Source organism: Suillus plorans, assembly GCF_016647745.1.
Source record: "Suillus plorans strain S12 chromosome Unknown HD556scaffold_57, whole genome shotgun sequence".
NCBI classification, from domain to species: domain Eukaryota; kingdom Fungi; phylum Basidiomycota; class Agaricomycetes; order Boletales; family Suillaceae; genus Suillus; species Suillus plorans.
The window spans coordinates 118630-133946 of record NW_024537441.1 but is presented as its reverse complement, the minus strand read 5'-3'; the positions used below and the strand labels follow the sequence as shown (position 1 = coordinate 133946).

General features: G+C 46.7%; 4 protein-coding genes across 4 annotated transcripts; 3 read left to right on the top strand and 1 right to left on the bottom strand.

The window, feature by feature from the left end:
* Positions 1–394: 394 nt before the first annotated feature.
* HD556DRAFT_769443 (kinase-like domain-containing protein) lies at positions 395–1662 on the bottom strand. Its single transcript, XM_041311571.1, has 7 exons — positions 1575–1662; positions 1472–1520; positions 1229–1408; positions 1136–1166; positions 1045–1082; positions 777–998; positions 395–722 (listed from the first exon to the last, which is right to left on the bottom strand). The coding sequence occupies exons 2-7, from the start codon at positions 1484–1486 to the stop codon at positions 495–497; spliced, it is 714 nt and encodes a 237-aa protein (XP_041156650.1). The 5' UTR covers positions 1487–1520; positions 1575–1662; the 3' UTR covers positions 395–494.
* A 1560-nt stretch (positions 1663–3222) lies between these two features.
* Positions 3223–4458, top strand: HD556DRAFT_769428 (uncharacterized protein). Its single transcript, XM_041311570.1, has 5 exons — positions 3223–3569; positions 3618–3691; positions 3753–3943; positions 3997–4272; positions 4326–4458. The coding sequence occupies exons 1-4, from the start codon at positions 3533–3535 to the stop codon at positions 4256–4258; spliced, it is 564 nt and encodes a 187-aa protein (XP_041156649.1). The 5' UTR covers positions 3223–3532; the 3' UTR covers positions 4259–4272; positions 4326–4458.
* HD556DRAFT_769376 (kinase-like domain-containing protein) lies at positions 4112–5724 on the top strand. Its single transcript, XM_041311569.1, has 6 exons — positions 4112–4144; positions 4195–4520; positions 4576–4606; positions 4661–4698; positions 4750–4974; positions 5033–5724. The coding sequence occupies exons 2-6, from the start codon at positions 4296–4298 to the stop codon at positions 5249–5251; spliced, it is 738 nt and encodes a 245-aa protein (XP_041156648.1). The 5' UTR covers positions 4112–4144; positions 4195–4295; the 3' UTR covers positions 5252–5724.
* Positions 5725–13807: 8083 nt separating this feature from the next.
* HD556DRAFT_1446826 (uncharacterized protein) lies at positions 13808–15115 on the top strand (the record flags this gene model as incomplete). The annotated part of the gene is made up of 7 exons (XM_041307159.1): positions 13808–13947; positions 13997–14203; positions 14258–14390; positions 14443–14660; positions 14705–14849; positions 14899–15022; positions 15078–15115. The coding sequence occupies 7 exons, from the start codon at positions 13808–13810 to the stop codon at positions 15113–15115; spliced, it is 1005 nt and encodes a 334-aa protein (XP_041156647.1).
* Positions 15116–15317: the final 202 nt, after the last annotated feature.

Here is a 15317-nt window from a genome sequence, read left to right as displayed (position 1 = left end):
GATTTTGATTTTTCATTTGTAAGGCAACTTGAATGGCCTCTACGATGCGCAGAACCCCTACCTTTGAACGTGGAGTGATCGTCTGAGCTGCAGTAGGTGCGTGACGTATTCTGGATGGCTACTCGCATACAAGCGCCCCCTGAGTCGGCGTTTATGAGCCGTGATGCCTGCTGGACAATATAAAATCTATTAATTCATGAAACATCGTTGCACGGTTGTATCCTCGTACCATAAGCGGGGCCCACGGACTATTATCAATCTCGTGGCTATTCCATTCAATCGCAGGCGATTTCATTCGCACACAACCAACAACCAAAAGATCAAATGGAACAGGGATGTAAGGTTCCGCGGTCACAATCAGGCACGTAGGACGACCACTGGTAAGATAAACACCGAAAAAAGCTAGCAGTACAGCAAAATACAGTCTGCATGAAATATTCTGTCTGGGAGTGCGTTATGAAACGTGTGGATGTACGTACTGGAATTCAAGTGCGCTAATGCATACCTGCCATCCGTAGCTCAGACTCGAGAAACTCATCTATTTCCTCGATAGTTGGACGACTGGCAAGTCCGCAAGGAGACCAACATCTTTGAATACAACTCCACTGTGCACTAGTGACGTTCGTTTCTGGAGGACATTTGGGTTTTACGCCTCTCGAAGATAATATAAGGACACGGATGTTATCCTTGATATCGTAGTAAGGTATTGATCCTGTGAGCAACTAGGGTCGCAATATGGTAAGCGGGTGATGCCACGAGGGCATGATGTATCATACCTGCAGGAGAACACTGCCTATTGAATAGATATCAGTCTGCTCCGTTGGGATGCATGGATTGATTACGCCTTTTTGGACATCGAATAACTGAGGATCGGTCCATCGTACTGCAGAGCGGATACCTCCAGATGGCTGTGCCAAAGATGGGATTTCTGCGAGCAACGACATGACTCCGAAGTCGCATAACTGTGCTCTACCCTCATGGTCCACCAGGATATTGAACTAGACAAGTATTAGCGAACCATACTTCCAGGGACAGTGATCTTACTCCAGAGATATCTCCGTGTACAATAGAATGAGCGTGTACTACATTTGAAATCAACGAAAATCATTGCAATGACGAATGCAAGAAAACTTACGATAGCCAAGGCCAGCTACTACCTGTTTGGCCTAGGCCACGCGAGTGCAAGAGTAAGAAACACACACTTCCACCGAAATGGTTAAAGTCTTACGAGATCCAACTTGCCTCCCAGTGACAAATGATGATCAGCGATAAAGTCATTCAACGACCCCTCGTTCACCCAAGGCGTCACCAGTGACGGAAAGTGCCCAAAACCGTGCGCAATTCCATATAGTGGCAAAACGTTCCTGTGAAGTAAATGCGCCCAAGATGATACTTTAACCATTAGTTTCTAAGTCATGCGTAAGCGGGTTTTCTTGCACACAAACGAAAGAGCGAACTTGACGATTATTACTTTTCTCATCCTCATTCAAAAATGGAATTTTCACTGACTTGACCGCAACCTTAACAAGGTTCAATTTGGATTTTGAGGATTCTAATATGTAAAATTCACTCACATCACGCTTTTGCTTGTCATGGCACCACGTTGATCGCCAAACGTCACTGTACGTACCCGACAGAGTTGGGTATATTTCGCGCCGAACAATTTGCCTGGTGAGATCGAGGGCAGAGCCGCACTGAGACTCTCCCGCAGGATGCCCCTGCGAATTGGCTGGAGTGGTTGGTGTCCACCTGGAAGAATCTGATGATGGATTCATCAAGCTATTCTAGAATTCAGCCAATAAACACTGAGAGAAGCAACGTGTGTACTCAGGAATATCAATATTATGACCTTTTCTCAGCACGGTCCAAGAGTCTGAGATGATTGGATTCGGAACGGCGCCTTGCGGATTTGGGCACAAGCCTTCAGCAAACGAATGGAGAGTTTTGGGTGCCATTTCTCGGTATGACCATCGAATGAACGTCAAAGGTAACTTCACCACTAGCCCGAAATATGAAAGCAGGTCAGATACGCCAGAGCCCTGTTGAGGGGCGTGGTCCAGCGTTTTGTTGGACATGACCTCTGGTTATTGAGGTAAGCACGAGATGTGGATGCTAGACGCTGAATGCAGGCGATATTCATACCTTCGACGGCATGCTATAAATGCAATACGAATGCTGTTTTAATTATGTTTCCTAGTTCACAAAGTCACAGTTCTTCGAACCATCGTGACATGCATCAAGCCGAAGACCCACCTGTGCGAACCATGCTAAGTATGGCCTGTAAAACTTTTTACCATCCCCAAAAGCCAGCCCGGCTGCGATAGACGAGGCAGTTTGATGGCAAGTACATCCATACTATCACACCTCATACAGCTTGTAGAATTCCCAGGGCAGTGGGCGTTAGGTGATCCACTGACGTTTTAAATTGGCTCAATTGGTGGCCAATCGATTCGGGCATTGGTATGTATGGAAAACTTTGTTCTAAAGTTCATGTGGTAATTCTTGCGCGGAAAGCTCGGGCCTCGAGGTCTATGATCAGTATTCATGACGGCATTAAAAGACTCACCCGAGCCAACCACCATCGACAAGCTGTGCAACTCACATCGAGGCTGACATGGGGTTAATCGGTCATCGGTCACCTGCGAAAATGCCGAAGTACACGTTCACCGCCGCGAGGTGCGGACTTTGAAAAGAAGCCGCCAGCAATCATGATGCCTTGCTAGTACTACTATCCGCTCTATCGGAGTATTCGATTTCGAATGCCATTCTTAGAACCTGCGGTGATCAGTGGCAGGAATAATCGAAGGGTACACGAAACTCAATCTGCAGAGTAAAATTCAGCGGCTACCAGCACTTGTCCCGCGAACATCCGAATATCTTGAACGATAGGCTATTGTGTACTAGTATGGCCAGCCTGAGGGTATGTCACAACTACCAGACTTAAATTCGCGAGCACTGACTTGGACTTCACAGCATAGAAGGGCATTCAAGCCTGTTTGCTGCGTACATGACAAGTATTCACATCCAGTAGGTACTACGCTACCGTTGTTCGCGGAGAAGCACTGGTCGGCCGATACACAGCACCGAGTTGTACTCCCGAAAGGTTCGTCTGAGCTGTTCTTGTTATATGAGAAACCATCACCCTTCTTATCGAGTCAACAGCGTTGTGAGTGCTCGCGTCAACACGTGATTGCGGTTAAAGCACTTTGATCATATTACAAGGGTCTGTCACCTACCTCAAACCTACGGTTACCTGCCACGGTGAATTCATTAATCTGGGCTCAGCCGCCGTGAATATGGTGATCATCCACCTGATGTTTTGGAGAAATCATGGCCAAGAACGCAGGGTCTGGCAGGTCAGAAGACTCGCAAATGAGTGCTCATGCTGATATGTGATGGCAAGTTGTTTACTTCTGTGAAACTTGCAAGGATGCTTCCAGTCCAATAAATGTGAGTTCGCTCTCCACTTGCTGTAACTCCTCCTATTCTCGAAAGATTTATCCAGTCTTCTCTTCGTTGCTGCCCCAGCATCATGTCACATCCGGTTGCGGAGAATTCAAAATCAAATGGTAAGTAGTGTTCTACCTGATGGATCAATGCTGATGACGAATGATTAGGAACTGACTGGAAGAAACTGCGCATTATTTGCTCGCAGACTATCTCACGCTTCACCAGCGGGAGTGCCACTTCAGTAAGTACTTAGCTATCAATGGGCGCCCAGAAGACATTGACCGAATTCTGTGTACCAATAGGGCAATGATTCTGATGAATCAAAAATTGTCCCAAGTCTTACAACGAGTAGCACTGACTCTGAATCGCCCTGTATTGTCTCGCCTTCTGGATCATTTTCCAGTTTCGAGGACCTTGGACCCCTGGTTGCATATGATGACCCTCACCACGAGGGGGATCTTCGTTCACCACTGACGCAAACTTTCCTAAAACCGTATGTATACTTCTTTTCACAACAGACAGTGCTTTGAGCTATGACATTTCCAGATATGTTGACTTCAAAAAATACCACGATGAACCTGAGGATCTTACGGCTTATATTTCACGCATCGATGATTTCCCCCGCAATTTTGGCGGATTCGGCAACGTCTGGAAATGCAAATTAACAAGTTCCTTCCTCCGAAACGGTACCAAAGTTCGTTTATTAATTGATTTCCTCCCAACAGATTGGCTCAATCCTAATAGATACTCCCACAAAAAGTCGCAGTCAAGGCTTTCAGAGTGCCGTCAAGGAAACCAGAAGACCTAAATAAATTGATCAAGGTTAGCTCTCGTGTAGTCGATGTATGTGGCATTTAACATCACTTTCTATACAGAAATTACGTCAGGAAGTCTTTGTCTGGAGACAGCTGGAACATTCGCACATAGTGCCTTTGTATGGCACTACGGAAAAATATGAAATTATCCCAGCGCTGGTGTGTCCATGGATGAAAAACGGTTCTCTCCATCAATACTTGGGTACAATGCGGCGTGAGCAGTCGCCACCTGAAATGCGTCGTCTCTTTCTTCTTGTGAGTATTTCTTATCTATGTCTATAAACGCACCCTCAGATCAGTTGAAATACAGCTCCTCCAAATCGTATTAGGCCTGCAGTATCGTGAGTGAATTTAGTTGCTATGTGACCTCATTTTGACGATGCACGATAAATCAGTGCATTCTAAAGATATTGTACACGGAGACCTTATGCCTGTATGTCACAATTTTTTCACCAGTCAGTCCGCGTTGCTCATAAAATTTCAGCCTAATGTTCTGATCGATGAGAACGGGGATGCTCTACTTGCGGATTTTGGTCTGTCGTGCCTACTCGCGGATCATGAGACATCTTTCTTCGCATCTCACAGCTCAGGCGCAACTCGTTGGGCTGCTCCAGAAATTATACCACTTGATACCGAAAAGCCCGACGAATGTGTTAGCAAGCCGAATAAAGCGAGTGACGTCTATTCATTTGGTTGCATCATGATGCAGGTAACGCCGAAACCCCCTCTTATCTTCAGCGAATGAATGATTCCAAATATTTTATTAGGTGCTATCTGGCCGCCCCCCGTACTTTGATATGGAGAAAGAGCCTCTTGTCATTGTGGCCAAATCTAAAGGCATTCTGCCAACACGACCTGCATCGCCTGCAATTGCCGATGATCACTGGTGCTATATTGAACAATGTTGGTCGACGCAGATCGGGATGCGGCCTTCGGTTGATGAAGTTCTGTACTATATAAAGGCAGAGCACGAGAGACAGAGTTAGCTGTTCCTGCTAGTGATACAAACGAGTTGATCTCGAACACCACATTTTCTCGTGTCCTTGCAGTCGTAACACATGTTATATTTATTCCGTCACGATACAGTGCTACCCACATCCAGCTCCTGACTATAACTTAGAACGCCGCGATATTCAAGTTGTTGATAGCAATTTCATAATGACATTCGGTTCTGTTTTCAGCAAAGACTTGAGTCTGAGTCCCGGTCCTAGCCATATCTACAACCCAGTACACTCAAACACCACAGTCAGTGGAGATGCTGTCATCTGAGTCTGATAGTAGCTAATGCCAAGTGCGGTTGTTGGGATGGTCAAAATTTAGAAAAAGACTATCCGGAGGAAAGTAGCCTTGATAACCCGAGGGATAGTTTAATGCGGTCGAACAGACTCTCCCGCAGCAACTGCCTCCAGTAAGTTAACACCGCCGAAACAATAAACGGGTCCAGCTTTTACTCCGCCCCAGTCGTAGATGAATCCGGAAAGATGAAAACGATGATCAGAAGGACCTTGACGAGAGTAAAGTAGTGCTCAGACTGTCCTGTTGCAGTTCAGCGTTAGCACACATACTCAACAATTACGCACCGTAAGCTCTAACGTGAATCAGTTGAGGAAGACAAGGACAATAATGACGAGCACCCATTCCCATGCTTGGACTTACGGTGCCCAAAACCGATTAAACGTCCTATCAGCAATTTTCTCCGTGTATCGGGGAGACAATATTAATAATGTGACAAACTAACTTACCTGTAGGATGCGCAGCCTACTCGACATATGTCGCTATCGGCCGAGCACTGCGCTACCCGCTCCTTTCCGTGTTCTCGCGTTTACCCGATATCTAGTGCCTCGCTGACCTTAGTCGATAATCACCATATAGTCTCATAAGGGTAAGCAGACCGGTGTTCATGATAGTATCAAACACGCATGCTTTAGAGTTCATTCATCGCACAGGAAGTGGTCGGTGCCGGGTACTGTGAGGAGCGCTAGAGGAAAGACAAACTTGAAGAAGAGATATGGAATGCACCGCAGTAAGTTGAACGCGTCACTGAGTGGCAAAGAACCTAGAAGATCAACATCAGGTAATCGTAATTCACTACAGAGTGCTACAGAGCGCTCTGTAGCACTCCGTAGCACAATCCAACCCGCTGATGAACCCAGACGGCCTGTTTCCAGTTCAGCTTGTCGGCGGTGGTAGTCGTTTATATAATTACTGCGACTCGTCACTCGGGCCGATACCATACTGAGCGTGGGCAGTCGAAAATTTGAAGTGATGGTAGCCGGCTCAAGCGAGCTAGTGCTGATCATTGGGTTATGCGATAGAACAGCATGAGAGGAGTATAAAGGAATTCTGTGAATCTACCCGGGTCACCAAAGAGTTATATTTGGTACATCATCACCAAAATTGCCGAAATCAGATACCACGTGATATGTGGCAAATTTTCACACGTGTGTGATACGCGTGAGCTATTATAAGATACACCAGCGTTGTTGACGTGTCAGCACGACATCCGTCTGTCAAACTCGCTGTCAGACAGATACCACCCTATCTGTAGTGTACTTGTCAGACATCCGTCTGTCCAACTCGCTGTCAGATAGATACCACTCTATCTGTAGTGTACTTGTCAGACATCCGCTAGATAATAAGATGTATTGTAGTAGATTATATGCAATACATTCAGTGCTACTTGTGATCATAGTGCCCCATAACCTTCCACTGCAAGTACATCGCCATCAAGCTCCTCACCATCATCAGCAATTACTCTGTCCTTGTCCTTGTCATTGTCCGCTTCCTCCTCTTTGTCCTCCTCGTCACGTTTGCCATCTTGTCCCTCCTCAAGCCTAATATTATCGACCTCCAAATCTGAGTCGTCTTCCATATCTTCTTCCAAGTCTGAATCATCGCTTCCAGCTTCGTCATGTCCGTGTCCCTCAAGCTGGAGAAATTCGTCCCAATCGTGTGTGGCCTTGTGGCCTATTCCGCCACCACGAAACCGCATGAACATGTCCCTATCTACAAACCTGTACATATGTAAAGTTAGATAACAGTCCAATTGTGAGTTTCAAAGCACCTACACGTTTAAGTAATAAAAGCACCAGTCTGAGTCATCCCCACATGAGTCACCCTTCCGCTGTGCAAATGTTGGCCCCAGTAACTCGTCAGTAGTACCAAAATCAAATGCAGGAATTAAATGAACACCACGAATAACTGAGTCAGGGTCCAAGAATCCGAATGCATCAGGAAGGCTATTGTGATCGAAAAATTCGAGGCGCTGCAAACATTTTGCAGCCCAGCCTGCAGGTGAGCTGTCACGACGGAACCAATGAACAAACAGGACATCGAGACGAGTCGGGGGAGTTCGTAATGCTGCAGAATGCTCGCGATACTCCACATTCACGTGGAAAATCTGAACAACACGTGCATACCAATATGGGTGCGTGCGTTCATCTTCATGAGTAGGGATGGACAGGGGTATGGGTGACCCCTGAGGGTCAGGGGTAGGGGTACCAAGGGGTAGGGGTGTGGGTAGGGATCTCAGGACCCCTGTACCCCTGGACAATTGGTAGTACCCCTGGGCCTAGGCATAATATATCCCCAAATTGATTACCATAGGAGTGATTGATAAGTATAAAATTTTGAAGTTGTCAACAGTGTTACAGTATAATGGCTATTGGGCTTATTGTGATCTTATATTGTGAGTTAGCTATTATTTGAGTAAGATATAAGTAAAATAAAGTCAGCCTACTATGTCTTCTAGCCTTGATGGTGATAATACCCCTGTACCCCTTGTGATACCTTTGTACCCTTATAATACCCCTGGGTTACCCCTGACCCTTGGCTGAGGGGTAAGACCCTCCAGGGGTAGGGGTGTGGGTTAGGCTCATGGTACCCTGGGGTTTACCCCCGTCCATCCCTATTCATGAGCGAGCACCATGATATCGGCACGGGTACGAGGATTGATGGTATCTTGCTCACGTCGCAGGTCGTATGTAGTATAGTTGATGCGTAGAATGTTGTGTTTGAACATCTTGTTGTCCGTAATTAGGACTGAGCGGCGATCTTCATCGGAGAAGTCGTGTTCATCACCATCGTATGCAATATTACGAAGACGGGCGAGTAAATGGTCCTTGAGTCGAGGTATAAAATTCTAAACAAAATATGAGGGAGTTGCAGTGATATCAAGCAGGAATGACTTAGTACCTCGGCTGCAGGATCATCTCCTAGTTCACCTAGCCAAGATGTGAGATCATGACTTGCCCTTGAATGTTTTGCAATGTAGTAATGGTCAGATGGTGAGGTACATTCACGCCGATACTGTGACTGGATCGGGTTTTCACTTGCAAAATGCTCACGAGCAGCAATGACCTTCTCACAAAAGCGCTCGAGGGCTTCCTGTGATGCAATGCTCGCAGTTGTTGTCTTCTTAGTCTTTGGGGTCCGTGGGTACCGTCGTTTTGAGCATCGGTGTTGCAGTTCACCCTGGTAAGTTCAAATGTGTTAGTTAGACTTGTTTCGACGAAAAAAATACTCACTGGTTGTTACACACTCAAATAGATCTGTTATGCGGAGCCCTAAGAGGGGTGTCGTCCGCTAACGTTCGTGACGTAACCGGAAGGGTCCGGTGTAGCGAGTGAGACTGGCGACGTTGAGTTGGCAGATATCACAGACGCGTGTGTCACATGACTTCTAAGACGGCTGTCTGTGAAGTCACTGAAGTCAAAGGAAGGACAGTCTTGTCATAATGATGACCATCAATTGAGGTAGACTTAGATGCAACGAGCACCTAAGAAAGTCATACTAGAGACAAGAGCTGAGAGGCTCTTGAAGGAAGTAGTTTCGAGGGAAGATTGAGTAGATTCAAGTTAGGGAATCTAATACAAGATGACCGACTACTTATACTAAGTGGAAAGGGTTGAGGGCTGGGTTACCGTACTGTAGGTAAGGGTAAAGGGGAAACAGAAAGGGTATAGGTACGTTGGCAACACAGCCTGATTAGTGATGAGAGGTCAAATGCGGAATGAGACTGATGAACATTGGACAGGGCCAATGGTAGAGTTACAATGCATGGCAGGTGCGAGTCAAGAGAGACGAGAAGGGAAAGCCACATTGGTGGCACGAGTCTGGACGAGTCATAGTGCCAAGGTACGTGCGCATGTTGGTGCATTATCAGAGATAAGGTGGATGATGGGGTGGAGACGAGGGATGGGAATGGTCCCGAGGATCCGGTCAACGGATATCCGGTAGAGGAGGACAAGCCGGTAGATGGTGAGGGCGAGGATGAAGGGAAAATGATAGGGGGGCCACGTGACCGATGTTACTTGTAACACTGGTTGGGTGCTATAACTGTCTGTGGTTCCCATGCACCAAATTGTATTCGGATAATCACCAAGGGCATGATACTTGTATGTCTGAAGGTTGAGTAGCTTTCGTTTTGCTCCGGTAGACCTTCCTTGAGCAGTCTGAGGGTGAGGGTGCTTAGCAGTGAGTGCAGCCTGGTGTCGGCCACGAGCTGCATGTTCATGGAGGAGTTCAGTAGTATGGTAATGAGCGCACACTGTACAAGAGAAATTGCGAACTGTTTTGCCTAGCACAACAGTTGCTGAGTCAAAGAACGATAGTGTGTCGTCAGTGTGCAAGCGGAGCTTTGCATAAGCATGCCAAGTTGCCAAATCGAATAACAGATCCAGTATGATCTTGTTGAAGTATTTGCCTTCGTCGTCGTCATTGTCATCACCACTGTCCTTTTGAAGCAGACCTTCAAATACAGGTATTGCACACTAAGAAAATGTTAAGAACCGCACAAGACAGACTCAGATAACATACCTGTAGAAGGTCTTCAAAGTTGCGGGCAGCGAGTCGCTTCATTGCTGATGCATTATTGTGAAAACATCGAATTGCTCCTCTTCCAAACGTGGGTACATTCCGGTACCTGTGATGTAGATTAGTACTGTCAACAGCTGAAGTATGGACTCGAACTTACCTCCAGTTGAGACTCTGGATTGCTGATCCTCCTGTGGTGAATAAGATCCTCATCAGATGGGCAAATATGGCTTTCCAGACACCGAGTTCAAACTCGTGCAGTAAGTCCATGACAAAGAGTGTGAAAAAGTTGAATAGAAACCGGAAAAGGTGCTCTGAAAATGCATTCTGAGGGTAATATGAGCTAAGTATGCAATGTGGGATAGGGAAACACTTACTCGAGTCGGAACAAGTGATTGTTCACCTAAAATATCTTTGACATGCTTGCCTTCGATTCTTGCACCCTTCCGAAAGACGAGCTTTCGGGCTTTTTCAATTTTCTGATGGCGAGCTTCATCATCAACACGTGCAGTTGCCTCACGCTGCTTCATGTCTGACTTTGTTCCCATCTTCAGAACATCGACCTTCTGAACAAGACATCGAGGACAAGGATACTGGCCAATGAACTTGATATTTGCGAGCAGAATCCTGGTAGAAAATGTGAGGTAGTGTTAAACAATAAATAAGCAACCTACTTCTCTGGATAATCAGCAGAATAGCTGAAAAAACACGGAAAGATCCTGCATGTGACTCCATCACCGCAACAAATGACGATACTGTGTTCATATGCACGCATGAACTCCTCGTCAAGAAGAAGCTCCCATATAGCGTGCATTAGTTCGTGCTTGCAATGGGTATGTACATCCGCTGTTGAGGTATCACTGAAGACCTTCCTGTACTTATCTTGAAAATCGTCTGGAAGCTGTGTGATTGATTAGCGCACTAGTAAGATTAATGGGACATGACGCACAGTCGGAATATAAGCTACATGGTGACATGCAGAGGCAGTCGGCTTGCCATGGGTGTACTTCGATTGGTTTCCAAAGAAAAGGTAGAATGGCCAGAGTGACGTGTCACCAAAACTAGCAAGGTGGGTTGCATCAGACCACATCATTAGTGAAGCGACGACACACTCAAGGTTGTCATCAGCTGTGCGAGGAAGTGAATTAACCTCGGCGTAAGCTTCTCGCATTGAAACGGACGAATAGGCCTTGGAAAATATTTCTATGTTGCGTCCATCAGAGGTTTCCCACATTTGCTGAAAGGGGGTCATATGGAAGGTCGACGAAACACTGTCTTCGAAAACTGATGTAATGATGTTAGTTAATGATCGATGGTGCACTCCCTCAATTTCGAGCTCGGGTGCATCTACTTCGGAGGGCCATTTAGTCTTCTCCTTCGGCAGATGTATTTTAACTGACGACATCCGCCAGCCGTTGTCCGCACGGAATGGATTTGAAGTATCCATAAGGTAATCTTCGATGAGCTTCTTCTCATGTGGAATGTTGAATATATGTGTGTCCTCTCTTTTATACTCGTCATCGTCAAGGAATGTTGTGAGACGGTGTGTTTCTGCAGCTGACTTGGTAGTCGAGCCCGAGTACTGCCAACACATGAGAAGACCTGCTGTTGGGCTGCTGAAGGCATCATATAGATTTTCGCGCGTGATTTTGGGCGGTGGTAAGGGAACTCCAGTTAAGTTTTGCGAGGTCTGTTCGGCTGCATTGCCTGCAGCATCCAGGGTGGGAACGTCACAGACGCTGTCAAGAGCACCACCCTGGGGAATTAAGGTGGGAGGTGTGGGATAGATGCGATAGAGCCCCATTGAATCAGGAGGTGTCTGGAATGGGACGAGCGGCGGGTGCTGCTGGACATCATCATTGTTGAATTGCAGAACCTCGGGCTCTTCAATGGGCTCACTAGCCTGAGGCATGTGCTCAAGATGGGTCGCAGAGCCCGGAAGGTAGTCAACATAGCGATTTGGCATTCGTATCCTGCGACCAGAACGACCAGAACGTATAACAGGAGCAGGGCTGGGAGGGAATGGTTCTGGCAAGGGGGGAGAATGATGGGGTGATGCACCAGATGGTCCAGCGACGTTGTAGTCGTCAACCTTGAAGATTCGTGTCAGTAAGACCTGAATACACAGTGCCAGAGACTTACCTGCATGTTGTGAACTGGCATGTCATCTCTAATATTAACATCTGTCGGTTCATCAGTCATTATCTGAGTGTCGTCATGTATCTGGTCATCTTGAATCCTTCTCTTCTTGTTCAGGTGTCGTTGCGGCTTGCTCACTCTTGTCTTCAATGCACACAGTTTAGGACACTGAGCCTCGTGACTACTCAGATGTTTCTGAGTCGAAAATGCCTTATCGCAGCCTAGACAGGTGAGGTCGTCGTCCATCAGAAGGTGGATGAGGGAGTCATCAGAGACGTGCAAGACATTATATCCATTTCTATTGCACTGTGGATCAGTAAGAGAATCACTTGGAGGTGCATGATGCGGGGTGAAGCAAATTTAATATATCTTGCAATCCATACACTAAGTCACATGCAAACAGGGCGATCCAGCATTAAGCCCAGACCCAGGAAAAGAAAATACCTCCCAAAACGCACTCCAAAAGCCAGACTTGCCTCCATGACTCCATTGGCGTGCCACTATAGTCCTCCCATATCAGGACCGTTCAGAATAGAGCCAAATGTCATTGCGGTGTGCCTCGATGAGAGAAGGACAGCGGTTGTGAGACTGCACTTGAGATACGTACTGCTGGCAAGGAGGATGAGGGTGGTGCCAGTGTCAATGATACCAGCCGTCTCAGCCAAGATGGTCGTGGTGATGTGAGGGTAAATAAGGATCAAAGCAGGTCCAATAGCACGGACGATAGTATTGGTATCTTGACATTGCGGTTAAGAACGTTGCTCTGCAGGTTCTCGAGTAAAGATGCGAGGGCGGGTGAACATGAGGTTGGGTGAGAATGCGAGGGCGGGTGAGAATGTCTGATGTCGTGCAGAGTTTGTCGATGACCGGCGTGTATGCTCCCCCATAAATGTGGGAGGCAAAACAATGTGGGACAACATGTAAAGGGAATGCAACGATGACACCAATGCCGGCTGTGAGAATGAGTGTGGGGCTACGCTGCTTGACATCGTAAGGTGAAGATGTGAGGGCAGGTGAAGATGGGACGCTCTGTGATGGGGTCAGTACACATAGTAAGTAGTAGGAATAAAAGTTAGAAGCTGTCAGGCTTAAGTGCTCAGAGTTGCCTCCTAGAGGTGTGTCCTCGCAGCCTGACAGCCTCTGGTCCAAGTCGCTTCCTAGAAGCGTGTTGGACCAGGAAGTGAAGTGCAAATAAAAATAAAGTAAAAAACTCACCAGAGTTTGTGTGCATATATGGTGTATATAGTCATAGTTTGTCAACAACTGGATGTGGAGAGGCGCCACCAAGAGTTCAGTTAGGAGGATGAGGAGGATGAGGAGGATGTGTGATGACGGCGATGAGGATATGAGTGCATAAGTCAATGGTACAAAACAAGTTCGGACTTCCCATTTCAAAAGTCACGTGACTTTCAAAGTCAGTCGGCATTTTCCGGAATCACTCAAGTTGTAGATGTAGAATTAATGTTGTATTTCTTGTTGCGCATATAATCACTGTTGTACCAAGTCACGATCACATGACTTGCCACAAATGACATTCCCTACTGATCTTCCCCTTAACCCTGTATCATCCTTTAGTACCTTCAACCACCATGGCACGTCGCAAGCATTCTCCAAGCCCATCAAAACCATTGAGCTCCTCCTCAAGCGACTCAGAAGATTCTCAACCTGCCCACAAGTGTTCGACCAAGAAGAAACAACGGTCATCAAAGTCTGATGACGAGAAACAAAAGTAAGTGCTTACCTATTCATCTCGAGCCCTTACTTCTCATTGTTGATAGGCCGGAGAAGAAAGAGGCGAAATCAGATCTGCATGAGGAGTATCTTGCAGCTGCGTGCTGCATCACCCAATGTGTCGACATGTTCTGCAAGATCGACAAGGTCATCAACATCGGCACGCTACTGAAGCAGTGCAAACTTGCCAATTCCGGTGACTTATCCGAGGATGAAGATGACGCTTCTCATCGAGAGAAGCGGTTGTCAAAACTGTATGTCCAAAAAGTATGTTACTGACGCTGATAGACTATTTTTCCCTTGTATAGCTCTCAGAAAACATGGGACAGGTACCAACAGAACTACAAGCGCTTACTGGAGCTCGCACCGGGCTTGAAGCCTCTCATAGCCGGCTCGAAGGACCCGAAGACAGCCTCGGAACTCAGGAAGATCGTCCAAAAGGTGAGTATATGCGCATATATGCACCATCAGTGCTTTCTAACCTGTGTTTTAGATGGAATCTGCCATTTCAGGCACTCGCTCAGATGACTCAACACGTTTGAAAATACCGATTTGCGACTATGTGGCTCCAAATCCAGCAGTCAAAGCTGTGGTTCCCCCTCTCCATGATGGCAGTGGTCGACGCACACATTTGGGTATGAATCACCCAGTCTTAGCCCGCTTTCTCTGCCCAATCGGTGAGATCGAGAGTTTCAATGAGGACCCAACAACGTAAGGTTCATTAATTTGTAAATGCGCTGCTAACTTTACTTCAGTACAATTGAACGGCTGCAAGGTGGCAAGATTCGCATGGAGGCAGACACCTTACCGGCTTTTCTTTGGAATGGTGATCTTCCCGGGGTCAACTATGACCCGGACAATATGATGGATGGTTTTCTTGATGGCTTCGTCCTTGAGCGTGTGGGTATTGCTATCTTTCCCTTTTTCACGCTTCTCACATTATTTCTAGACCATGAGACACATATTCACAGGCCCTTCTACTGCGTATGGTGCGCAATCACAAGGGACACGTCCATCTAACACTACTTTGCACGCTATGACTACTGTGGAACCTCCACACATTGCTTATGGCTGTGTACAGGTTCATCGTCACTGCTGTCACTCATAGCTCACATTGACATCTCCCAGGTCCGATTTGGAATCAGCTCCAGAAATACCTGGACTGAGGAGGACGGTGATTTTAATTATCGTGACTTCTGTTACAGTAACATTTAAACCCCTATACTCATTTCTTTTATCTCACTTACGAAACGGGCCGTCCGTACCATGCTTATCTCTTATCTTCGCTATCTTCGCCAAGCGGGCTGTCCGCCTTATCTTTCTCTTATCACGCTTCTATTCTGATAACACATTTACAAGCTCCGCTTG

Bases quoted from the DNA above. Each gene is read 5' to 3' on its own strand.
- HD556DRAFT_769443 (XM_041311571.1), bottom strand. The intron at 1,083-1,135 runs GTAAGTTTTCTT...TTTCAAATGTAG, and splicing joins AGTAGCTGGCCTTGGCTATC to TACACGCTCATTCTATTGTA. The intron at 999-1,044 runs GTAAGATCACTG...ATACTTGTCTAG, and splicing joins TACACGGAGATATCTCTGGA to TTCAATATCCTGGTGGACCA.
- HD556DRAFT_769428 (XM_041311570.1), top strand. From the start codon at position 3,533: ATGTCACATCCGGTTGCGGAGAATTCAAAATCAAATG. The intron at 3,570-3,617 runs GTAAGTAGTGTT...ACGAATGATTAG, and splicing joins GGAGAATTCAAAATCAAATG to GAACTGACTGGAAGAAACTG. The intron at 3,944-3,996 runs GTATGTATACTT...TGACATTTCCAG, and splicing joins ACGCAAACTTTCCTAAAACC to ATATGTTGACTTCAAAAAAT.
- HD556DRAFT_769376 (XM_041311569.1), top strand. From the start codon at position 4,296: ATGTGGCATTTAACATCACTTTCTATACAGAAATTACGTCAGGAAGTC. The intron at 4,607-4,660 runs GTGAGTGAATTT...ACGATAAATCAG, and splicing joins CGTATTAGGCCTGCAGTATC to TGCATTCTAAAGATATTGTA. The intron at 4,699-4,749 runs GTATGTCACAAT...ATAAAATTTCAG, and splicing joins TACACGGAGACCTTATGCCT to CCTAATGTTCTGATCGATGA.